This window comes from Schistocerca americana, chromosome 7, assembly GCF_021461395.2.
Source record: "Schistocerca americana isolate TAMUIC-IGC-003095 chromosome 7, iqSchAmer2.1, whole genome shotgun sequence".
Lineage (NCBI taxonomy): Eukaryota > Metazoa > Arthropoda > Insecta > Orthoptera > Acrididae > Schistocerca > Schistocerca americana.
In genome coordinates this window covers 357964910-357991057 of record NC_060125.1, presented here as the reverse complement: position 1 = coordinate 357991057, position 26148 = coordinate 357964910, and the positions used below count along the sequence as shown (strand labels likewise).

At 42.3% G+C, this 26148-nt stretch overlaps 1 protein-coding gene across 1 annotated transcript in view; it reads left to right on the top strand.

Moving 5' to 3' along the window:
• LOC124622544 (brachyurin-like) overlaps positions 1-26148 on the top strand; it is an 83463-nt gene that overhangs the window by 26233 nt on the left and 31082 nt on the right. Inside the window, exons 2-3 of the mRNA XM_047148281.1 lie at positions 2083-2155; positions 20861-21011. Of these exons, the coding sequence (XP_047004237.1) occupies positions 2083-2155; positions 20861-21011 (224 nt within the window). The remainder of the gene's footprint in view (positions 1-2082; positions 2156-20860; positions 21012-26148) is intronic.

The following is a 26148-nucleotide window of genomic DNA, read 5'->3' as shown; positions in this document are numbered from 1 at the left end:
TGTACCCATTATGTTCGTAATCCATGTCGTCAATGACCGATTGCTCAGTACAGAAACATCTTCGCAGAGTGTGCCATCTACAGTATGCGGAACGAAAATATATTACTAAAAACATGTGTGAAATATCAACTACACTGTGACAAAGGCATGCATTGTGCGCTATACACATTATTTTAACATTACGTACGTAGAAAACTAACCAGAACCTGTCTGTAAAAAATGGAAGGAAGGTTAGAGTTTAATAACCCATCGACGACGAGATCATTGGAGACGGAGTGCTTGCTGGGGGTGGAGAAGAAAACCAGCAGCGTCCTTTTCAAAGGAACCGTCCTGGCAAAGGGGAGACGTGTGCTAAATCAACACAAAAAAAAGAAACGAAAATGCTTTTTTGTCATTTCAAAAGGTTTGCAGCTTTGTTTCTAAAATGAACCTTCTATCATGCAAAACTGATGATTATTTTCCGAGATATTGACATTTTTCCAATACGTCACATATCAAGCGCCAATCTTTGTTTATATTTCAAAGATTTCCCACCCTGTAAACTAGGTGACAACTGAACGCCGTTTGTCGATACCAGATGAACATGGGTTTCTTTTGTTTATTTGGAAACAACTTTGAGGAAAAGGATGTCTCACAAATTCTGAAATAAACAAGCAGCAAACTTAGTATGGGTTCGCCATAAGAAGGGACTAATGATTTAAAATGTGTGAGAAGAGTGGTGCGGGCATTTTTCCCCCCATAAGGTATCAAGTGATGAAGATCCACAACATGTCCTCTGCCCAAGCGGCCCTGAAATTGTGTACAAAAAGGAACGGGCACTGTGTTCTGGCGAAAATTATAAGCATACGCTAGTAGATAAGAGCACAATGAAACCTGTAATTAAGGACTTGCTAATAGTGATCTACTCAAGACGTGCTTAGAAGGTAAAACTCAAAACCATGAAAGTTTGACCTTGTAATTTCGAATCGTCCGCCAAAAACGCTGTTTTTGCTCTATCAAACTTTTAAATTTGTTGTTGTAGACGCTGTTTTATGTTGTAATGATAACGTATCATATTGACTAGGAGTCAATGCAGGTACAAACACAAGACAGGCGTTACAAAATATCTATGTTTCAAGAATTCGTAAAGCAAACATTGCTGCACCAAATTGCACAAAAGAGGTGATAAAACAAAGAAGAGCCAAGAACATAAGAAGACGCCTACCATCAGATGATGCTGAATATGGCGCAGGAAAATATTAATTGTAAAAACTGTTATAAATATGTGTAAACAATACACAATAAAACTTTAAATCAGTTTTTCTCAAAACTAAATTTTTTGACCTATAGGTACCTTTATTTCCGGAACTGTGTGTTACAGAAACTTGAAATTTTCTACGGTTGTTTTAAGACGAAGACGACAAATAGACATGTGCACATTTGGCTCTATAAGTGTATTTCTTTTGATTCAGGATCAAGAAGAAGACTCATGTTCTTAACATTTCAACCCAGTTTTTTTAAGCAAATGTCAACGGAGCTCTGTACTAGATTAAAGCAATAATTACTGGAAATCTCCTTTCCAAGTTTCAGGATTCTATCTTTAATAGTCTGTTCAGAAATGGTAGCTAAACACCTTGAAAACCTGCATTTCTGTCATAGGGGAAACGGCTCGCGCCTGTCTCGTCTCATTGATTTTGGTAAACCATGTGAAACCTAAACATGGATTTGAAACAGCGCCCTCGCTAATGCTAGTCTAGTCTCTTGCCACTGCACCCCATCCTCGAACTTTCAGTGAGATGAAACGGCTGTGTTCAAACACTTGCAAGAAAACAGTACTCTACCACAGCCGGTGAAGACGTGGTTCATAGAAACCTTTCTGGAACGTTGCGAACCACTACTGAGACAGACATTTTTCCTGTACCGTCATGTTTTAATTGCTCCAGTTCGGGCAGCTGATTATGGTGCGCCCTAGATATTAAACTAGCCTCACAGGTTTATCACTTATCAATGTTCATCCTGCGTCATGTGATACTGTTTACTGTTATCGAAAGATTTTTTTACATGAACTGCCAACGCTAACCCACGACCTTTTGTCTCTCGCAGGCTGCAGTGAACTGGAGCGACGTCAAGCCCATGCGAAACAATGTTTCAGTGCCCGTCAAACCCCTCAAGGGTGGTAAGTATGAGACACTGATATACTAGATTGTAAGCTCATGCTTGATAGAGGGAAGAGATAGATGCCTCTCTGAAACAGAGACGAGATTGTCCCCTTATATCCAGTCCAGAATACATATTTATGTTTGACCAAAACAGCATGTAACTGAAATGGGGAAGTAAGAACATGGTTTGACTCGTGGTACATCCTGCTACGATCTCTTAAACATTATGGGCAGTGCAAATTGCCTTCACCATAGACAATGCTGTTTCGGTAGAAAACTCAGGCAGAATCACTGCTTGATATGCGTAACAGATGGAAGGGGGGGGGGGGGGGGGGGTCTTATGGGACAAACCCGGATCAAAGCCGCATCCAAGATTCGCCTAGTACACCGTCTAGCATAAGTGCGGATTTAAGGCGCTTCCTCACGCGTGTCATGTCCAACGCTTCGCTTTCTCCCCATTTATCCGAAACAACTACAGCATGGCAATACTGAAAAAAAGAAATCATACTGGACACAGATAAGGCTATTCACAAGTGTGTGACAATCCCCTCTTTATGTGTACATCGTTGGGGCGCCATGAAAGCAATCCAACCACAGAAACAAGAAACAGATACACCATAACATGAAGATTTTACTGAGAATAAGTTCATTCATAATAGGGTGAACTCGGATATTCGAAAAATAAAACAGGATTATTGGGAGCGGTGTGTAAAAGGTATGGAACGAGACCTTTATGGATCACAAAAGATGAATTTTGATGAACACATTCAGATACACAAAGTAAGCAAAATTCAGTGGGAAAATTATTTTAAATTACAGCATAAGAACGTAAAGGTGGAAATTGATATTAGTCACCAAAGCACAGAGAATAACAAAATAAATTTGTCATTGGGACTTATACGCACTACAGTAAAAGCACTTAAAAACAGTCTCAGGGTCAGATGGCATATATAATGAATTAATAAGATACGGGGAGAGGTATTATATCAACAGCTTCATACCTTGCTTAACAATATTATTAACAAAGGTAGAATACCAAGAAAATGAAAAGCAAATATTACAGTTCCAGTGTATAAAAAGGAAGATAAGCAAGTATTAGAAACTTACCGGGGAATTAGCCTGCTTGATACCACCTTAAAACTGTTAAAGCAGTATTTAGAGATAGAATGCAGAGTTATATAGAAACAGCATAAGAGCAGCAAGAGTTCAGGAAAAATGGGAGCACAAGAGATGTTAATTTCGCTTTGCTCTGTAGAGAAATCCACGGGCTTTAACAACCCAGCCTACCTCTGTTTCGTTGACTCGTAAAAAGATTGATATGATTAGAAAAAGGATACAATTCAAACCTTAATTGACAGGGGAGTACCAATGGGTTTAGCAAATATCATAGAAATATCAAACAATAAAACGAGAATTAAAACACACGAAGGATTCACACATCAAATTACACGATTCAGCATCTTGACTTCAGTGTTTATACAATCCTCTACGTGTTTAATCCTTACTTCCGCGAACGTAAAGGTGGAAATTGATATTAGTCACCAAAACACAGAGAATAACAAAATAAATTTGTCATTGGGACTTATACGCACTACAGTAAAAGCACTTAAAAACAGTCTCAGGGTCAGATGGCATATATAATGAATTAATAAGATACGGGGAGAGGTATTATATCAACAGCTTCATACCTTGCTTAACAATATTATTAACAAAGGTAGAATACCAAGAAAATGAAAAGCAAATATTACAGTTCCAGTGTATAAAAAGGAAGATAAGCAAGTATTAGAAACTTACCGGGGAATTAGCCTGCTTGATACCACCTTAAAACTGTTAAAGCAGTATTTAGAGATAGAATGCAGAGTTATATAGAAACAGCAGAAGAGCAGCAAGAGTTCAGGAAAAATGGGAGCACAAGAGATCTTAATTTCGCTTTGCTCTGTAGAGAAATCCACGGGCTTTAACAACCCAGCCTACCTGTGTTTAGTTGACTCGTAAAAAGATTGATATGATTAGAAAAAGGATACAATTCAAACCTTAATTGACAGGGGAGTACCAATGGGTTTAGCAAATATCATAGAAATATCAAACAATAAAACGAGAATTAAAACACACGAAGGATTCACACATCAAATTACACGATTCAGCATCTTGACTTCAGTGTTTATACAATCCTCTACGTGTTTAATCCTTACTTCCGCACTTATATCAGGCACAAACCCGCCATATTTTAGCCGGTGAGCGTCATGCGCTTCCTGTAACTCCTTAGTTGCATTCAGTTTTCTCCGAGTAGCTCGTGGTATTACGATTAGCGATGTTTCACTATCATCAGTTTCGGGGTTTTCGGGGTTCAGTTTCCGCCCAATCCGATTTTCTTCCTGCGCGCGTCTGAATGTGTGCTTCGCCATCATTGAATCAACATCTACGCGCAAGTCACCGAAGTGGCGTCAAATAAAAATACTTGCACCACTCTCCCGAACATCCCAACCGGGGAAGTAATAAGCAAATTTTTCATTTTACTGATAAGCGAGTGCAGGCCTGGGTAACAGTACAATACTTATGAAATCCTCAACGTGTTTAATCCATGCCAATCCAGACTCCCATGTTAAATGCGAAAGTAGCTCTGTCACGTTTTCACTACTAAATTGTTGAACTAGTATCCATGAAATTTGGCTTGAGACAGCTTGAACACTGATGAAGACCATGGATTACTTTAGACAGTTGTATCTTTTTCGGTATTATTAATATTTTTAAATAAGGTGTACGTGAGTGGTGTGCAGGCGACGCTGGCGTGATGGTCGGCTACTCGTAGGGTTTATAGATTATTGCGCGACCGTGGAAAGCCAATGTTATTGTGCTCGTGGTTTATGAAGCCAAGTTCCTACGGCACTTGCCATAGCCAGAGGGTTTTGGTGGAAACAGAACAATAAAATCGGACGCTCAGCCCGAGAAGAATATTTAAAATTATTAGTCTAAGTTTATCAATTGAAGATATGAAGTCTGTAAATGAGTCTGCAATCATTTTATTTTTGGCACTTTTATTTTCACAAGTCCGTCTTGATCACATAGATTTCTTTACAATTTATTACCGGTTTCGGATTACCGCCAACTTCAGATCTGTTGTAAATATAAAAATTGTGTAAGCGACCAGGTTCAATAAGTTAAGACTAAATCTATACAGTATTAATGATGCATGAAATATAAAAATATAAAATATTTATAGCCATGTATAGCAGCCATACATACCGTTAAAATATTCTGATAAAAAATCATCGTCAAGTTTAACACGTGAATACATGGTAGTTGCTGATGATACTGAGATTGCGTCAGGTATTTATATAATAACCCACTGCCAGCAGAGGGCACTTTAGCCGGAGTGCATAGTAAACCAGTGTCGCCAATATTAAGATTAAAATGCATATGCACTGTCTTTAGTTAAAATTTTTCTTTGGCTAAATGAGCGTCTGACATCAAAAGCTTACGCTGATATACTACTGTGAAATTGGACTCATACTTGAAATCCATAAAAAGCACAAATACTATACTATACAGCCCTTAGCCTGGTTAGGTAACATCCAACCTTTTATGAATGCCAGTATAAAAAGCGTAAAAAGGCTACAATGCAGTATGCACTGTCTTTAGTTAATTTTTTTTTATCTTTATTTTTTTTTCTTTGGCTAAATGAGCGTCTGACATTAAAAGCACATGCTGATATGCTATATGTGAAATTGGATTCATACTTGAAATACATAAAAAGCACAAATACTTTACAATGCAGCCCTTAGCCTGGTTAGTTAACATACAACCTTTTATGAATGCCAGAGTAAAAAGTATAAAGTAAAATAATCACGAAATCTTCTATCCTAAGAGATCATTTCAAAGTGAACGTAATCATAATACAATTAATAAAGTAGTGCCCCTTCATTAAAAATAGAAAATCTTTAATCGATATTATATTAGAGTGCGGTATTAATGGCGAATATGTCGTGGCTTCTCTGCATGGGCCGGCCAGTGTGGCCGAGCGGTTCTAGGCGCTTCAGTCTGGAACCGCGCGACCGCTACGGTCGCAGGTTTGAATCCTGCCTCGGGCATGGATGTGTGTGATGTCCTCAGGTTAGTTAGGTCTAAGTGGTTCTAAGTTCTAGGGGACTGATGACCTAAGATGTTAAGTCCCATAGTGCTCAGAGCCATTTGGACCATTTTTTTTCTCTGCATGATTTGCTTGTTTTCCTGTGGCTGAGCTAACGGAGGACGGCCCAGTTTTCTCGTTGCCGGTGGCCGGCACATGCCAATCCGCTGGGGTGCTCCACGCTATTCAAACTAGTAGGTCTCTGAATATATCAAAGTAAGCATTCAGGTTATACACGTTCTGTTTATTCAGCAGTAATTCCGGTTGTTATTTTCTGTGCGCATAAATCTCCATATCCTTGAGTAAGTTCATTAACTGACCCTTTGACGCCCTATGCATCACTTCCATATTACTGTCTATATGTCCTACCGAATGTCTTTCTCTGTCCAAATGCGTACCGAGAGCGCCCTTATTTTGACTATACGTATTTTCTCTAAAACTAGTCTGGAATTTCTTCCTGTCTGACCGATGTAAAATCTATCACAATCCTGGCAGCTAGTCTTATAAATACCAGATCCCATATATTTATTGCTGTCGTTGCCAGCTTTGTGCTGTAGCTTACAACCAATTGTACCATTCGTTTGAAACCCAATTTTTATTTTCGTTTTTCTAAAGGCGTGCGCAATTCTGTCGGAAAACGCGCCATTGTATGGCATAACCACAAACTTCTTGCCCTCTGGTTCTATTGGCTTCTTCCTGTCACATATTTTTATTTTAATTATAAGCATCGCTAACAAAAATCTGATTAAGTGCATAGTTCCAAAAGAGCTCAAGCTGCGAAAGTTACTCCACTAATAACCCTCAGAGCAATGTACTGCGGAACTTGGATGCAGAACGTCAGGGAGCCTTAAAGCTACAGAGATGTATTAGAACAGTCACAAGCTCTTACAGCTCCCAAGACGCTTGAAGGCTCACAACGACGGTGTCATTTAAAGGCTGTACAACACATAGCCATATCTTTACATGTGGAACGTCGGAGACTTTTGGTGAGGCTGCATGTGATTGTGATGTGTCAACAGTCTTTGTTAACCACAAATTAATCACCACTGGGGGATGGAAAAAAATGTAGGGACCATAACGCATTAAAAAGGGAGAAAAATCTGGCTGACCATGCTGTACTGATAGCAAATAATGAGGATAATTAACAGATTACTTCATCGAGTTAATAAAACAGCAGAGCACTGTAACATGGAAATTGCTTCAAAAAAATTAAGAGTATGGCAATATCGAAAGCACCTGTACGATATAAATATAGAAGCAGATGGTGTGTCAACTGAACAAGTTATGAGCTTTAGCTATGTACGGACTGCTATGGTTGGTTGGTTTAAAAGAGGAGGGAAGGGACCAAACTGCTTGGTCATTGGTCCCTTGTTCCGAATAAAACAATGCCAAACCAGACGTACAGCACAAAAACGGAAAGAAAGGAAAAACCACAAGAACGAAGGAAAAATAACAAACACTACAGTAGACAAAACAGGACAAGAAAACAACAGAGACGCGAAAAACAGAAGGGAGTAAAACAAGAAAGCAGATACAGTGTCTGGCCGATCACGAGAATAAAAAGGAGAATCCAACCACTCTGCAACACGTTAAAACCTCCACCCTAAAAGCGCTAGGGTGGAGGACACAGAAGGGCAAAGCACATGCGCGAAAACTAGATCAAATTATAAAACCCACCCTGAAGAATAAAACGCAGAACTAAATCAGCCGATGAAGCGTTGTCAGATAAAATTAGCGGCAACGAGTCCGGTAACCGAAGATTTCGTCGCAAGGCAGTCAAAGTGGGACAGTGCACTAGAATATGGGCCACTGTCAGCGGGGTACCGCATCGACACTCAGGTGGGTCTTCACGGCGCAGGAGGTAGCTGTGGGTCGCCCAAGCGTGACCAATGCGGAGCCGGCAGAGAACCACAGAGTTCCTGCGAGACGCCCGTTGGAGGACTGCCACACATTCGTTGTCTCCTTAATGACACGCAGTTTGTTGTTCATACTGAGACTATGCCATTCCGTCTCCCAAAGGGCGGCGTAAAAAAGAACGCAGATCAGTTATTGGAATGCCGATCTCCATAAGCGATTTCCGTGTAGCCTGTTTGACCAGCCTGTCAGCAAGTTCGTTGTCTGGGATTCCGACGTGTCCTGGGGTCCACACAAACACCACTGAAAGACCGGACTGTTCCAGAGCATAGATGGACTCCTGGATAGTCGCTACCAACGGTTGACGAGGGTAGCACTGGTCGACAGTTTGCAGGCTGTTCAATGAGTCAGTACACAGAACAAACGACTCCCCAGGGCACGAACGGATGTGCTCAAGACCGCGAGATATAGCCACCAGCACTGCAGTGAAAGCACTGCAGCCGTCGGACAAGGAACGCTGTTCAATATGTCCTCCATAGACATACGCGAAGCCGACATCAGCCATCGAGCCGTCGGTGTAAACCACTTCATGGCCTCGGTACATGCCAAGAATCTAGAGGAAGTGACAGCGGATATCCACAGGACGTACTGAGTTCTTTGGGCCATGTGAAAGGTCCAGGCGAAGCCGCGGCCAAGGTGTACGCCATGGAGATGTACGCGAATGGACCACGAATATAAGTGGTAAAGGCAATGACTCCAGACAGAAGACACTGGACGTGAACTGTAGTCATAAGCCCTAACCTGGGCCGCCGATGCGGGAGATGAACAGCCGTGGGTGGGAAAAGGAAACAGTAATTCGGCTGTGCAGGGAACTACGAACGTGTGCAATGTAAATGGCAAACAGTTGCGCACGCCTGACCCGTATTTGTATAGTACTCTTGGGCCCCTGTGTCACAGAACACCTTCAGTTCTTGTAGATCACGATACTTTTCCTTGGTTGTAGGTAGAATTCCTGAAACATTGGACATGCGACTTCTTATTAGCACAGTATCTCAATAGGTTTGTTATAGTAAAGTAACCGCTGTTTCAGACACTGATGCGATCTATTTTCATTTATTCTGGTTCCTCTTCCATTCGTCCAGCAGGAGCAGTAACAACTGATGTGACCCAAGATCCGTGTCACGATGTATGATAAGCCTTGGATGTTGACGTTCTATCTTCATCTCCTTAATAATACGCGTTGTGAATGGACATTTTGGTCGGTATCTTGGTTGCAAGAAATCAGTCCAGTCACGTATCATTGAGCCATCAACTTCAACAACCTGAAAAGGAGTGGGTTTCGCACACGCGTCTTTAATTATGTCTGTCCAGCCCTTTGGGAGCTCAGCTTTTGTTTTACGTCTGATGAGGCCCATGTCTTTGTCACTTTCCAGGTACGAATATTCTCTTACTAGGAATGTCGCATGAATTGATCCAAATCGCTTTGCATGATGGACAAGATAATGGATGAAACTGAAATAAGTATAGTTTTTGTTTTGACCACCACATGAGTCAGAAAATTTCCTAATTTTTAACCTCACGATCCAGAAACGAAATAACAAAATGAAGCAGGAAACAAACTACTTCATTTGAACCTTTCTTCCCTTAAGTTTCGGGATAAACATACAACACTGCATTACTGTCTGAGAGTCGACATATGTTAATCAGATATAAAGAAAGCCGTCGCTTATAATAACAATGTTGGTGCTGATGTTTGGACATGGAAGATTTCATTGGAAATCCATACACATCGATTCTGTGTTCGTAAACTTTCTGCTTTCTGTCGAGATTGTCTTTTATACTGATAGAATGCATCAGCTTTACGGCGGTGCAGTTCATATTCAGTCTTCTCTCCTTTAATATTGCTTTGAACGTCTGCTCTTTCCTTTCCATCTGTTGCATGTGTGAGTTGTGCCTCTACACCTGTGAAAACTACAGAAAACTTATCACAAGTTCTGCATGTATCCCTTCGAGGGAAACCAAATGAGGTATTAAATTTTGTATTAAATATTTTACAATAACTTTCATATGACCGAACAAGTAGAATTTGTCTCTTGAAATATTTTGATTGTGAGTTCTTCAGGCAAATACGGTTTCTGTATTTTATTTATACTTTAACGACAGGACCGTCCTTTAAATGACTTGATGTCAGAGCATATGCTTTGCTCTGTGTTGAAAGTTTATGAACTTGGTTTCTGTGTTTCCCTCGTTTATTAACTGGCTCCATGCCTTCATTTTTTAAGGAATTTCTGATATTTTCTTTGAAATAACATGCAGTGATACAAAGGCCTTTTGACAAACAGACAATTCTGTCACAATACTGTATCTCATTATTCTGACCTTATAATGAAATGTATAACCACGCAAAGTAGCTACTGCCTCATCTCTGCTAGGCCTTCGGCTTTATACATTGTCAACAGAAATCAGTCCTGGCAGGTGACAGCTTTGCTCATTCCAGTCCTTCAGCAAACTGAAATTAGGTATTAATGTAGACTTCTCTGCATCAGTTAGCAAATCACTAAAATTCTTCTTACACTTACAGATCTCTCCGATTTCATGTGACATTGTTCCTAGCTTTTTAGATATTTCAGATTTTCTACCATTGCTCTGTCTTTTTCTAGACTTAACCACTGCAGCTTGACTCTGGATATTCCATCATCAGCTGAAATACCGACCTCAGTTGGATTTGACACGAAATGCAATTCTATCTACGAAACCATAAAGCTTGGAACGATTGTCGAGGCTGCTCTGTGTTAGCACAAATCACAGCACGAATTTCAGTTCCAGCATAACACAAAGCAAAGAAGCTAACGTCAAGTCTGCTCCGAGCTAGCTACGGTAACACGTAAGAAAGATCAACAATGACATTGCCTTTAACAATGTCAACAATGAGACTTACAAAAAAAAATCAATACAGCTCAGAAATCTGCACCTGTTAGACTTCACCCTTTCTGTCCGCGTATTGGACGGACTTGACCCGTTTTCCCCGTGTACACCATATTTTAACCTGGCTACAACTCTGTGACTATACCCATCACAATCATTGAAGTTCACCCAACTGAAAGTACATCTGATGAACTTCATAATGATACGACTAACTCATTTTCGTGAAATTTTGACTTGACCATTTCTTTCCGTGTTGTCTTCAAATTATATTTACCCTAAACTGTGACCAGGCGCTTTACAGCCAGTACCGGATTGGTAACCATGTCCCACCTCACTTACACGATTCTCACACATTTCGGAAACATTCTCACACTTTCATATGCCATAACACGTGACGGAGACAGACGGAGTACACAATTTCCGTCTGTTCCAGAGATGCAGGGGGGGGGGGGGGGGGGGGGAAGTGGTGGGGGGCGGGAGGAAGGGTAGCAGGAAAGGCATCCGACAACCCTATACCATTAACATTGCCGAAACCAGATTAACATTATGCCGATTCAGTAAGTGCACTGGATAAGGCCAGGAGGAAGAAGAAGACCTCTATCACACGCAAAACTATCTTCTGTATGTTAACGATCCTTGTTATTGACCAAGACCCAAGATGTCATGTGCCCTGTGCTGCTTCATAATGCAGACATCCACCGAAAACGGCAAATACCATAGTTACTTAATTAAAATTCTGTTTTGCTCATCGACAAACTCCAGGGGCACAGGCGAGACACTGTTTATCTTATTTAATCCCAGTGGGAAGTTCTGTGGTTCATGTCCTACGTAACCTTGCGACCATCTCTTTCTTTAATTGCGAACTAAATTTAGATGTCGAGTGAGAAGTTCACCTACCAACCGCTTCAAACTATTCACTTCTTGGCCCCTGATCCCGATCATAAGGTATTCACGGCTGTGTTCTTGGTGGCACGTAATAGCTTCAAGGCACTGTTGTTTGTGCACGTATGACAGGGTGGATTGGCAAATGCGCACTGCCTGCATAACTTCAAAGAATGACTGTCCCATCGTTTGGGACGCACTTTCGTGCGTCTGTCACACTAAATAAAAGGGAACTTGTCACAAGCATTCTATTCACGATTGACTGAATATCAAGAGACAAGACTAAGGCTGTGCAGTCGCGATCAACTGAATATGCATGCACTTGTTGGCGTAGGTTTACTGTGCTTGTTCCAGAGCTTCCTACTGTGAGTATACTGGCTGAAAATTATTGAACTATGTGAAAAAACGTAAATTAGTTACAAACTACGGCGTCCACGTCACTAAATATATTCGGATTGAGGTTATGACATGTTCGATATGCCTGCCATCATTGGCGATGTGGCGCAGACTAATAGCGAAATTCTGCATCACTCGTTGAAATGTCGGAACATCGATGCTATCGATGCTACCCGTGACCTCTAGCTCAGCAATGGTTTTGGGGATATTGCTGTACACCTTTTCTTTAATATAGCCCCACAAAAAGGAGTCGCATGTGTTCATATTCGAAGAATGTGGCGGTCAATTGGGGACCATGCCAGTGGCCTCTGGGTACCTCACAGCCAGAATGCGATCCCCAAAGTGATCCTCCAGGACATGAAATACTCTCCTGCTTCGATGGGGTCCAGCTCCATTGTGCATGAACCACAACCTATCGAAATCAGGTCACTTTGGATAATGAGGATGAAATCATCTTCCAAAACCTTCACGTACCGTTCGGTAGTCACCGTGCCGTCAAGGAATACAGCACCGATCATTCCGTGACTGGACATTACACACCACACAATCACCTGTTGAGAGTGAACAGACTTGTCGATCGTGAATTGCGAATTCTCAGCCCCCGAATGCACCAATTTTGCTTATTGACGAACACATGGAAACGAAAGTGAGCTTAATCGCTAAACCAAACCATGCATGTGCAGTCTAATTCCCATCATGCCCCGCTGCCTGCCGTGGAGTTCGGACGGTCTAACGCACACCGTTCAGAAGTTATGACGATTTTGTTTCATATAGTTCAATATGTGTCAACCTGTACATTAACACTGTAAATGGGTCATTTGGCGCTATAAACTTGCGAACGCTTACCTGGCATTGTTGCGTGATCAAGCCTGATACCTCACGAAGATACTGACGTCAAGAAACTAACATGATCTCCTTCAGCTCTTAAGTGATCAGTGCTTTGTAAGACCCAGTACGCCTACTAAACGTTTGGAATGAAAATGCGTACGGCAGAAAGACAACACTCATTCTCCCGCTCTGCTTCTCAGTTCGCATTACTTCAAGGAACCACACAAAACAGCTGCTGCAGTGATCGACGTCGAAACTCACACCGGCCGCATGGGAACGGTAACGCCGCTGTCCCGCTACGCGCTACACTTTGTCATCTGCCTTTTGGTACTGACCTCTGTTTCTAACAAGGTGAGATCAGAGCCTGAAAGTCACCTTTTTCGACGCACTTTGGCATCTTAGTTAATGGCAACTATAAATAAACTACAGTGAAAGAGTTTACATGTCTACGCTTCCGTCCGCTAGAAATCGAGGTCAAGACTCATGATGCAGACTGTGTTTCGGGCCAAGTGGAATCGTTGCAATACTCGAAAATAAGGATATTTTATTTATACATATTAGGCTCGCAACCAGGTAATTACCGAGAAGTCGAAAAATTAGTGACTTCGATCAGTGCCAGACCTACATGAGTGTTGTGAACAAGGAAGTAAGTAATAAGTACGAACTCTGACGATACTGAAATCTCAGTTGACGCCCCAGGATACGACAACTCAACGGGCAGGAGGAAGGTGCAGGCTGAGTTTACAGAAGGCCATTTGTTGCTTCACAACAGCTGGTAATCGTTTATTTCATAAGATACACTTAAAAATACTAATAAGTCAATAATAACTGTCACATTTCAGGACGGCGAACCAAAAGGGACAAAACCTACAACAAACCTTTTTTTTAGAACACTACCTCTTTAAAATAATAAGTTTAGTGTTCATAAAAATACAGCTCAAAAGCCCTTTAGGCATCTGTAAGATTTCAACCAGGCAAATCTTACTTCACTACAATTACAGAAGGAGCATTACCATAACACTTTGAAAACCACTCAGATACGAGGGCAGTTCAATAAGTAATGCAACACATTTTTTTCTCGGCCAATTTTGGTTCAAAAAACCGGAAATTTCTTGTGGAATATTTTCAAACATTCCCGCTTCGTCTCGTATAGTTTCATTGACTTCCGACAGGTGGCAGCGCTGTACGGAGCTGTTAAAATGCCGTCTGTAACGGATGTGCGTTACAAACAACGGGCAGTGATCGAGTTTCTTTTGGCGGAAAACCAGGGCATCTCAGATATTCATAGGTACTTGCAAAATGTCTACGGTGATCTGGCAGTGGACAAAAGCACGGTGAGTCGTTGGGCAAAGCGTGTGTCATCATCGCCGCAAGGTCAAGCAAGACTGTATGATCTCCCGCGTGCGGGCCGGCCGTGCACAGCTGTGACTCCTGCAATGGCGGAGCGTGCGAACACACTCGTTCGAGATGATCGACGGATCACCATCAAACAACTCAGTGCTCAACTTGACATCTCTGTTGGTAGTGCTGTCACAATTGTTCACCAGTTGGGATATTCAAAGGTTTGTTCCCGCTGGGTCCCTCGTTGTCTAACCGAACACCATAAAGACAATTTCTTGTCAAAGATTGTTACAGGCGATGAAACATGGGTTCATCACTTCGAACCTGAAACAAAACGGCAATCAATGGAGTGGCGCCACACCCACTCCCCTACCAAGAAAAAGTTTAAAGCCATACCCTCAGCCGGTAAAGTCATGGTTACAGTCTTATGGGACGCTGAAGGGGTTATTCTGTTCGATGTGTATTGTGCTACTCTTCAGAAATTGAAGAAACGACTTCAGCGTGTTCGTAGGCACAAAAATCTGAACGAACTTCTCCTTCTTCATGACAACGCAAGACCTCACACAAGTCTTCGCACCCGAGAGGAGCTCACAAAACTTCAGTGGACTGTTCTTCCTCATGCACCCTACAGACCCGTTCTCGCACTGTCGGATTTCCATATGTTTGGCCCAATGAAGGACGCAATCCGTGGGAGGCACTACGCGGATGATGAAGAAGTTATTGATGCAGTACGACGTTGGCTCCGACATCGACCAGTGGAATGGTACCGTGCAGGCATACAGGCCCTCATTTCAAGATGGCGTAAGGCCGTAGCATTGAATGGAGATTACGTTGAAAAACAGTGTTGTGTAGCTAAAAGATTGGGGAATAACCTGGTGTATTTCAATGCTGAATAAAACAACCCCTGTTTCAGAAAAAAGATGTGTTGCATTACTTATTGAACTGCCCTCGTAGTAGACTTCAAACAAGGAAGGTGGTCCATTTAGAATTTTTTTTTACAAATTCAGAATTACCATTAAAATAACTTGAGGTCGCTTTTGGCGTGAGCAATTTAGCAACTTTTCAAACAGGAAACTAACAATATTCAAACTTTTACAAGGTTAGCATTTGACAAAATTTTAAAATTTACACCTCTAGGATTACAACAAATATTTGGAACGTCCTTTGAGCAATAACAGGTATTGGACAGAGGATAACAAAGATTTTAAAATTCATCGCAATACACAAACAAGAATTGAAATATCTTCAAATCAAACAACAACACAAGGCCGGGCTGGCGGAGGTGAGTCTTTGCTAGGATGGCCTAGGGTAGCGGATACCTTAATTTAAAAAAGTCCAAAAACCATAAGGTTAAGAAGTTAACTTACAGAGAGATGTGGTAAGCAACGAGGCCGCGCTGCCTCGGTGGCTACTGCAACACAGGAGGCGAAACGCCACACCGCACACGTACACAGCTCACGTGGACTAGCCACGCCCGGTGACTCTGCGGGTAGTGGATAACACGCCGGGCCAATGGCTCCAATGCTACCAACAACTCGGGAAACCGAGGGCAAACAGATATATAATTCATGCAAGACCGAGCAAATACGTAAATTCCCAAGGTCCTACACATGAATACTAAATGCAACCCCCACCCCAGACACCGACCAAAATCGAAATATTATAATGACTGTACAATGAAAACAAAGTTTAACCGGTTAATCGTTTAGTAGTAATGACCAAACAGAGGAATTAATTTGATTAAACAGCCAACTGTTAACAAGATCCTCAACAAAACATTCACTTAAGTAAGCTCAAAAGTAAGAAGAAATGCTTAAGCGCTAATACCTAAACACGAGATCGCAGTAATAACAAAATATAGAACAGTAAAACAAAGTCCTTTTAAGAGAAGTGCTCGATCTCACCAAGACCTTCCAACGTGAACACAGAAAACGACCTCGAGCAATTAAACAGAGAACCGACTCGTGGAGATAACATCTTGGACCTACTGATAACAAACAGACCCGAACTTTTCGACTCTGTAAGTGCAGAACAGGGAATCAGTGATGACAAGGCCGTTGCAGCATCCCTGAATATGGAAGTTAATAGGAATATAAAAAAAAGGGAGGAAGGTTTATCTGTTTAGCAAGAGTAATAGAAGGCAGATTTCAGACTACCTAACAGATCAAAACGAAAATTTCTGTTCCGACACTGACAATGTTGAGTGTTTATGGAAAAAGTTCAAGGCAATCGTAAAATGCGTTTTAGACAGGTACGTGCCGAGTAAAACTGTGAGGGATGGGAAAAACCCACCGTGGTTCTACAACAAAATTAGGAAACTACTGCGAAAGCAAAGAGAGCTTCACTCCAAGTTTAAAAGCAGCCAAAACCTCTCAGACAAACAGAAGCTAAACGATGTCAAAGTTAGCGTAAGGAGGGCTATGCCTGAAGCGTTCAGTGAATTCGAAAGTAAAATTCTATGTACCGACTTGACAGAAAATCCTAGGAAGTTCTGGTCTTACGTTAAATCAGTAAGTGGCTCGAAACAGCATATCCAGACACTCCGAGATGATGATGGCATTGAAACAGAGGATGACACGCGTAAAGCGGAAATACTAAACACCTTTTTCCAAAGCTGTTTCACAGAGGAAGACCGCACTGCAGTTCCTTCTCTAAATCATCGCACAAACGAAAAAATGACTGACGTCGAAATAAGTGTCCAAGGAATAGAAAAGCAACTGGAATCACTCAACAGAGGAAAGTCCACTGGACCTGATGGGATACCAATTCGATTCTACACAGAGTACGCGAAAGAACTTGCCCCCCTTCTAACAGCCGTGTACCGCAGGTCTCTAGAGGAACGGAAGGTTCCAAATGATTGGAAAAGAGCACAGGTAGTCCCAGTCTTCAAGAAGGGTCGTCGAGCAGATGCGCAAAACTATAGACCTATATCTCTGACGTCGATCTGTTGTAGAATTTTAGAACATGTTTTTTGCTCGCGTATCATGTCGTTTTTGGAAACCCAGAATCTACTCTGTAGGAATCAACATGGATTCCGGAAACAGCGATCGTGTGAGACCCAACTCGCTTTATTTGTTCATGAGACCCAGAAAATATTAGATACAGGCTCCCAGGTAGACGCTATTTTCCTTGACTTCCGGAAGACGTTCGATACAGTTCCGCACTGTCCCCTGATAAACAAAGTAAGAGCCTACGGAATATCAGACCAGCTGTGTGGCTGGATTGAAGAGTTTTTAGCAAACAGAACACAGCATGTTGTTCTCAATGGGGAGACGTCTACAGACGTTAAAGTAACCTCTGGCGTGCCACAGGGGAGTGTTATGGGACCATTGCCTTTCACAATATATATAAATGACCTAGTAGATAGTGTCGGAAGTTCCATGCGGCTTTTCGCGGATGATGCTGTAGTATACAGAGAAGTTGCAGCATTAGAAAATTGTAGCGAAATGCAGGAAGATCTGCAGCGGATAGGCACTTGGTGCAGGGAGTGGCAACTGACCCTTAACATAGACAAATGTAATGTATTGCGAATACATAGAAAGAAGGATCCTTTATTGTATGATTATATGATATGGGAACAAAGACTGGTAGCAGTTACTTCTGTAAAATATCTGGGAGTATGCGTGCGGAACGATTTGAAGTGGAATGATCATATAAAATTAATTGTTGGTAAGGCGGGTTCCAGGTTGAGATTCATTGGGAGAGTCCTTAGAAAATGTAGTCGATCAACAAAGGAGGTGGCTTACAAAACACTCGTTCGACCTATACTTGAGTATTGCTCATCAGTGTGGGATCCGTCCCAGATCGGGTTGACGGAGGAGATAGAGAAGATCCAAAGAAGAGCGGCGCGTTTCGTCACAGGGTTATTTGGTAACCGTGATAGCGTTACGGAGATGTTTAGCAAACTCAAGTGGCAGACTCTGCAAGAGGGGCGCTCTGCATCGCGGTGTAGCTTGCTCGCCAGGTTTCGAGAGGGTGCGTTTCTGGATGAGGTATCGAATATATTGCTTCCCCCTACTTATACCTCCCGAGGAGATCACGAATGTAAAATTAGAGAGATTCGAGCGCGTACGGAGGCTTTCAGACAGTCGTTCTTCCCGCGAACCATACGCGACTGGAACAGAAAAGGGAGGTAATGACCGTGTCACGTAAAGTGCCCTCCGCCACACACCGTTGGGTGGCTTGCGGAGTATAAATGTAGATGTAGATGTAGATTCATCAGGCCGGTGGCATTTGCTTGTCACGACCATGCCCGATATTACAGTTCATACACAAGTCGGGCAAGCAAGAATTTGCCACCTTAAAGATTAGGCTCGATATCCGCCCTCAGTGGTCACTAATAACGCCCTAGAGCATATTACAACCAAATTAATTTCACCCACAAGCAATAATGACAAGATCACCGAAATGCTGAAATTGCAATAAAACGAAAATACAGCTTACATACAATCAAATATCTCATTCACAAGTGGAGTTCACACACATACACACACACACACACACACACACACACACACACACAGACAGACAGACAGAGAGAGAGAGAGAGAGAGAGAGAGAGAGGGAGGGAGGGAGGGAGGGCGAATTTAGTAGCTTAAGTAGGGTGTGACGAAGAACAGCGGGCAAATCAGCCAAATGGAGCAAAAAAAATGGTTCAAATGGGTCTGAGCACTATGACAATAAACTTCTGAGGTCATCAATCCCATAGAACTTCGAACTACTTAAACCTAACTAACCTAAGGACATCACACATATCCATTCCCGGGGCAGGATTCGAACCTGCGACCGTAGGGGTCGCGCGGTTCCAGACGGTAGCGCCTAGAACCGCTCGGCCACCCTGGCCGGCGCTTCCTCCAACCAAAGAGCCAACTACAAGACGATCGAAGCGCCAGCCTGTGGCTTGATATGGAAACGGATAGTGCCAATAAGCATCGATATAACAACTCGAAAAACGAGTCGACACGGCTCTGGTGTATGTTCGTTCCTTGGCTTGGTGCAGACGGTTTTCTTTTTATTTTTTTCTGTTTATTTGTTTCACAAAATGTGGTTGTTCGTAGGAAACGCGATTAAAAATTGACTAGAATAATTTTGCGGTTACTGCTGGAAATTCTCTCTCTCTCTCTCTCTCTCTCTATCTATCTATCTATCTGTATATTTGACAAGGATTCCCTTTCTTCCTTCATGTCGCAGTAAGTATTCAGTATTCACGGTGCATCGAATAGTATTCTCTATAGAAGCAGGGGAACAGAGAAAATGTCTGCATCATGTCTGCTGGACGAAAACCATTTCGCCGGACGACCTAGTTTCCACCCTGTGTGCAGTGGAAAGCGAACTCGATTTATATTCATTAAACTCCTCCCTTAGCATTTAATGAATAAGTTAAACAACAATGTACATATCCGTTCTTTTATAGAAAAGTAAAATAGGTTCAAGAAGTGCCATCCGAATCCACACACACGAAAGTTTACTACAATTTGAAACCGGACGTTCTATAGCTTGCCTTCCTGTGCATTTAGCAATATCTTCCCTCCCCAAATAAATCTGAAACGGATCGAGCTCACCAATTCTTTGATTTCCCGGAAATTATTAGCTTGTGGTCATGATGTTTACAAATAAAATATTCTTATTTTCGAGTTCTCCAACGATTCTATTTTGTCCGAAATAGATCCTGTGTCAGGATCGTTGAACTTACATTTTATAGTAAGCGGAAGAGTAGCGACCTAAACACGTTCACAGGACTAACATGCTGAATACGATATTCCAGTGTCTGTGTTATTCTTAATTACAATGCAAAGTTGATTTGGACACGCATGCATGTGCAAAGTAACAGGCACTGCGGCAACTATAGCCGTTATGAAGTACATTAAATGCATTCACAATTGCGAATGTGTACAACAATCAGCTGTAAGATGGAATGACGACAACGGTCGATGACATATAAAGTTTGGGTCCGGCCGCGAGGCGTGTACGGATAGCCAAATGGGTCGGTACAGTAGCTCAGCCTGTTCGGTCAGAGGGTTAGGTGCCCTCCGTAATAAAAAACCGAGTTAATGGGCAACAATGAACAAGAACAAGCGTCATGGGACGTCTGCCCCGAACAAACAGAACGAACAAAATGAGATAAAAAATGCTAAGGTGACCGCTCGTGATAAGTGGGAAATCCAGATTCGAGTCCTGGTTCGGCACAAATATTCACTGTCGTCATTCCAGGCTACAGATGATGGTTGCCCATCTGTCGAAATCGCTGTGTCACAGAATCCGGCCTCTCCTTGTAAGTCAAATGTTAGCTTTAGTGCGTACCAAGGATGAAGTGTACACCGATAGATGCGCGTGTGGTACTTGATTTTATTGTGATTTTTTTTCCGAACAGGTGAACGCATCACCAACGGCGAAGTAGCAACTCTCGGCCAGTTCCCGTACCAGGTTGGTCTCATCATCACCGTGGAGCAAGGACAGGCTTTCTGCGGTGGCTCCCTCATCAGTGACACCTGGGTCCTCACTGCAGGCCACTGCGCCGAACCGTGAGTGTAGCACCACTGTACAACCAATCACCTCTGGCCACAGTCTTTCTCGTCTGACTGGCCCAGTAGCATTTTTGTACGAAATTCGTCACGTATACACATACCGACAGTTGGTATGCGAATTCATTTTATCTTACAAACAGTTTCGGCATTTCAGAACATCTTATGTTACATGAAGATTAACACACACGAAACAGACTTAATTCACCAACATTAGGTAACAGACGCTAGTTGTACTTAAAAATACACACATGAAAAAAAGTTTTGCATCACCTCGGTTCCGAGAGTTCCGTAACTTGCACAGAAAATTGGAATATAGATCAACAAAAACATCATTTCTGACCTTTTTATTGCTCATGAAAACGACACATTGCATATCGTACCACCATACAGCGAGACCATCAGAGGTGGTGGTCCAGGTTGCTGGACACACCGGTACCTCTAATATCCAGTAGCACGTTCCCTTGCACTGATGCATGCCTGTATTCGTCGTGACATACTATCCACAAGTTCATCAAGGCACTGTTGGTCCAGATGGTCCCACTCCTCAACGGCGATCGGCGGAGGTCCCTCATAGTGGTTGGTGGGTCACGTCGCCCATAAACAGCCCTTTCCAATCTATATCACGCATGTTCGATAGGGTTCATGTCAGGAGAACATGCTGGCCACTCTAATCGAAAGATGTCGTTTTCCTGAAGGAAGTCATTCACCCCACATGTGCACGACGGGGCCGCGAATTGTCGTCCATGAAGACGAATGCCTCACCAATATGCTGCCGATATGGTTGCACTATCGGTCGGAGGGTGGCAGTCACGAATCGTACTGCCGTTACGGCGCCTTCCATTACCATCGGCGGCGGACGTCGGCCCCACATAATGCCACCCCAAAACTCCAGTGAACCTCCATCTTGCTGCACTGGCTGGACAGTGTGTCTAAGGCGTTCAGCCTCACCGCGTTGCCTCCAAACACGTCTCCGACGAGTGTCTGATTGAAGGCATATGCGACACTCACCGGTGAAGAGAACGTGATGCCAATCCTGTGCGGTCCATTCGGCATGTTGTTGGGCCTATCTGTACCATTTTGCATGGTGTCGTGGTTGTAAAGATGGACCTCGTCATGGACGTCGGGAGTGAAGTTGCGCATCATGCAGCCTATTGCGCACAGTTTGAGTAGTAACACGACGTCCTGTGGCTGCACGAAAAGCATTATTCAACATGGTGGCGTTGCGGTCAGGATTCCTCCGAGCCACAATCCGTAGTTAGCGGTCATCCACTGCAGCATTAGCCCTTGGGCGGCCTGAGCGAGGCATGTCATCGACAGTTCCTGTCTCTCTGTATCTCCTCCATGTCCGAACAACATCGCTTTGGTTCACTCCGTAACGCCTGGACACTTCCCTTGTTGAGAGCCCTTCCTGGCCCTTCCTGGCACAAAGTAACAATGCGGACGCGATCGAGCCGCCGCATAGACCGTCTAGTCATAGTTGAACTACAGACAACACGAGCTGTGTTCCTCCTTCCTGGTGGAATAACTGGAACTAATCGGCTGTCGGACTCCCTCCGTTTAATAGGCGCTGCTCATGCATGGTTGTTTACATCTTTGGGAGGGTTTAGTGACATCTCTGAAGAGTCAAATGGACTGTGTCTGTGATAAAATATCCACAGTCAACGTCTATCTTCAGGAGTTCTGGTAACAGGGGTGATGCAAAACGTTTTTTGATGTATGTAGATTGCAACATTGTGCATACATTCACATTGCGATTTCCAATGTCCATAGGATTTGTATAGAATTCAGCAGTTCTTGTTTTATCATCTTGAAAGTCATCAATAAGGAGAACGCAAAGTCATCGATTAGGAGAACGCCTTCTGCTTTCCGTAAAACACTGGCCACATTGCAAATAGCGCTATCTGGTCTGAGGATTCATGATGTAACACTGCACGTGTTTAGGCGAGCTATTCGGCCGTCCAGGGTTGGTACTGTGGAGAAGTGATGCTTTCTTGGGTGGGTGCGAGTCGGCAGGGCGAGGATGCAATGCAGCCGCTCCTGGTGAGCTCAGGTACCTAGGCAATCAGCACATGGCCGGATGAGGGTAATTCCAGAGCAGGGGGACTTCGACGGCGGTTGCTCGCATTGCTTGAGTGCAGAAGTAATAGCAACAATGTCAGCATTTACAGGCAGTCTAAAATACGGCTAAGTACAACACTTAGAAATTTAATAATTGATCACAGTTCCGTAGCAGAGCAAATCTGAATATATCTATGTTCTCAGAAAAATGAGTCGCATCCAATGAAACAATCATATTTTCAATATCCTAAAAGCTACTAAAGTTAATAATTTATAGCCACTGAATACTTTCACAACGAACCTAAAAATGAATAACTTCTAAATGCTTAATGCGATTCCAACAACAATATCTCAGAAGATAGCACTGCGTTATAGTTATCATCCTTGAAATCTACACAGCTGTATCTACTTTATTTATTGATTCATTATGTCTTTTATAACGTTTTCATTATCAAATGTTTTTTAAAACATTGTATTCTCCACAATAACACAGCAACTGGATGCAGAATGTCTAGCCTCAAATCTTGTCTCACTTGTGTCGTTACCTAATGTATATTTTATTGTTTTTTGCCAATAACTGTATGTAAATGTTGATTATGGGTGATATCAAACATCATTGTTTTTAAAAATGGTCAGTCATACGAATAAGCTGACACCGCCAATGAATAGAGGGCCACTTCTATCAAGTGGAATTAAGTTATTGTTCAGTAAATATTTAATAAATTTTACTATCATTCAACATAAGCTCAAATGACGAGAATTCTGTCTTATTTTTTTATGTTCAAACTATTATTTTTATTTACTGTAAATAGTCTGACTGGAACCGAATGTTAGTAACATTCCGTTCAATAAATATTGCAATAATATGTTAGTTTAATGTGGTAGGTGGTCAGGTTAAGTCAAAGCGAGTCTGCAGAACCTAAGAATGCTGCATATTTTGGTGGGGATGGACTTCGGCCAGTGAGAATAAGGAGTGATGGAATGCTACTGGAGCACAGAGCTGAGCAGGATGCTGGAGACGGACACCTAGTTCCGAGAGCTGGAAGAAGATAGACCTGCCTCAGATAACTTGTGATACTCATTCTTTTGGGTAGTTTCTCGAGTTCTAAATGTGTTCCAGTTCAGAACTTTGACTTTCTGCGCTTGCATTACGGAATTAAGACTGGACAGAACACGAGTGCCAGTCTTCATCTCGCTTGTGTAGATATGTGGATCGCCGTACTGAACTCTGAATTATTTTGAGCTGGTGAATATTTCGTGTCTTGCGATCACGGAATGGGACTTAGTTTTCGCCCTCTAGTTAGCTTTTCGGGATTTGCTATCATTACTGCAGTACACTTAACGTAATGTTACTGCTTTTGAATATTATTTTATTTCTGTCCATATTGTCATATTATTATTTGTAGGACTACCTTACCATGTTTATCTGATTATCTGAGTGATTAAACTAAGAATTATTCAACGCAGTCGTCTTGTGTTGTCTACATCAATTTCAAACGTTAGAATAAAACCCTTTTATTAATTATTTATTGATATTTAATATATCTGATTATTTTATTAATTCACAATTTTAGCTGTTGCATAGACTATTCAACTCCAGGGCGACGGGTACAAATAATTATTTGCAGCGAGTTTAGCTGCTGTGCATGAAAGCAGAAATGTATGGCTTGACCTTACGACTTCATCGAGCCAGCCTTTGTAAACAGAGCCGTGCATAGCCCAATTAATGGTCTATTCTGCTTAACCAATTTAGCCGGGTTAAAGCAATTGTAGAACACTAGTATCGTCGCAGTGACAGCTAATAATATATTGTAATCAGAACTCTGTCTTTGCAGTTATAGATAAGAATGTTCTTTGTAAAGTACCAAAGTAATCATGTAAATATTTAGCTATTAGTAGGGGGTAATACAGCTGAAGAGGCGAAATTATGTAGATATAGGATATCAAACGATATTTGTTAACGGCTTAAAGATTTATTGGAATGCAGGATGCAACATGCTGTGTTGGATGGAAAACCATCGACAGACGTAGCTTCAGGCATGTCTCAGGGAAGTGTATTGGGAACCATGCAGTCCATGTTCTCCTCTTTCTGTATATAAATTGAAGTCGCCTCCTCGTGTGAGTCTGTATGTGAAAGTTAATCTCAGCAACGGCTGTTTTGAACAACGGCGGTTTTGAGTGATAGATACACTGATTGATGAGGAATGTTTCTGTATATAATCTATAAACATTTCGTACAAATTGTCCGAATTATGATGAATTAAAGTTAAGTTGTGAAAACAAGGCCATTGCCACCTAGTGATCGGCAGCCATAACCTAAAAGAGGAACAGTGACTTGAGAGAGCGGAAAGCGTGACCCAATTCACATAGGGTCTGGTGGTCTAGCAGTCCGCCGGTATGGTGGCACAGCGTGTTCTATATAAAAAAAAACTGAGTGAAGTTTTCGACCATGAACACGAAGAGGTGTGATGCGACGTCCACCCAGACCAGTTGCATCTGGCTTGAATTTGAACAGTTGTAGGCTCGAATCTCAGCTGGATCACGTGTTTTCACTCTTTCTTTTAGCGTAGCATTCACCTCTCAATGATCTGGAGATTCACCAAAAACGAAAAGTGACTCCGATTTACCGTTACAATGCAGCTTTCCTTTTCCCAAGTGGATAACTGGTTGAGACATACAAGCCGCGTAAGGGACATCCAGTTGATTGCACTCGTTTCAGAACGACTGTGTAGCGAAAAACAAAATGCAAATCGAAAACCTGTGGTTTTCAGTTCTTTATGCATAAACTAAGAAACAGCATGGGATTCACCTTGACTTCGTTTATATAAGAAAACTTTGCTGCAGCGCACCAGATAACTCAATTTCCAGCTTTCTAAATTAAAATTAAACTCCTCCGGAACAGGCTATGAAGGCCCACAAGCGTCACTGAATGCGGATGTGGAGGGGCATGTGGTCATCACACCGCTCTCCCGATCGTATGTCAGTTTCGGAGACCGGAGCCGCTCAGTTTGCCTCACAAGGGCTGAGTGCACCCCGCTTGCCAACAGCGTTCGGCAGACCGGATGGTCACCCATCC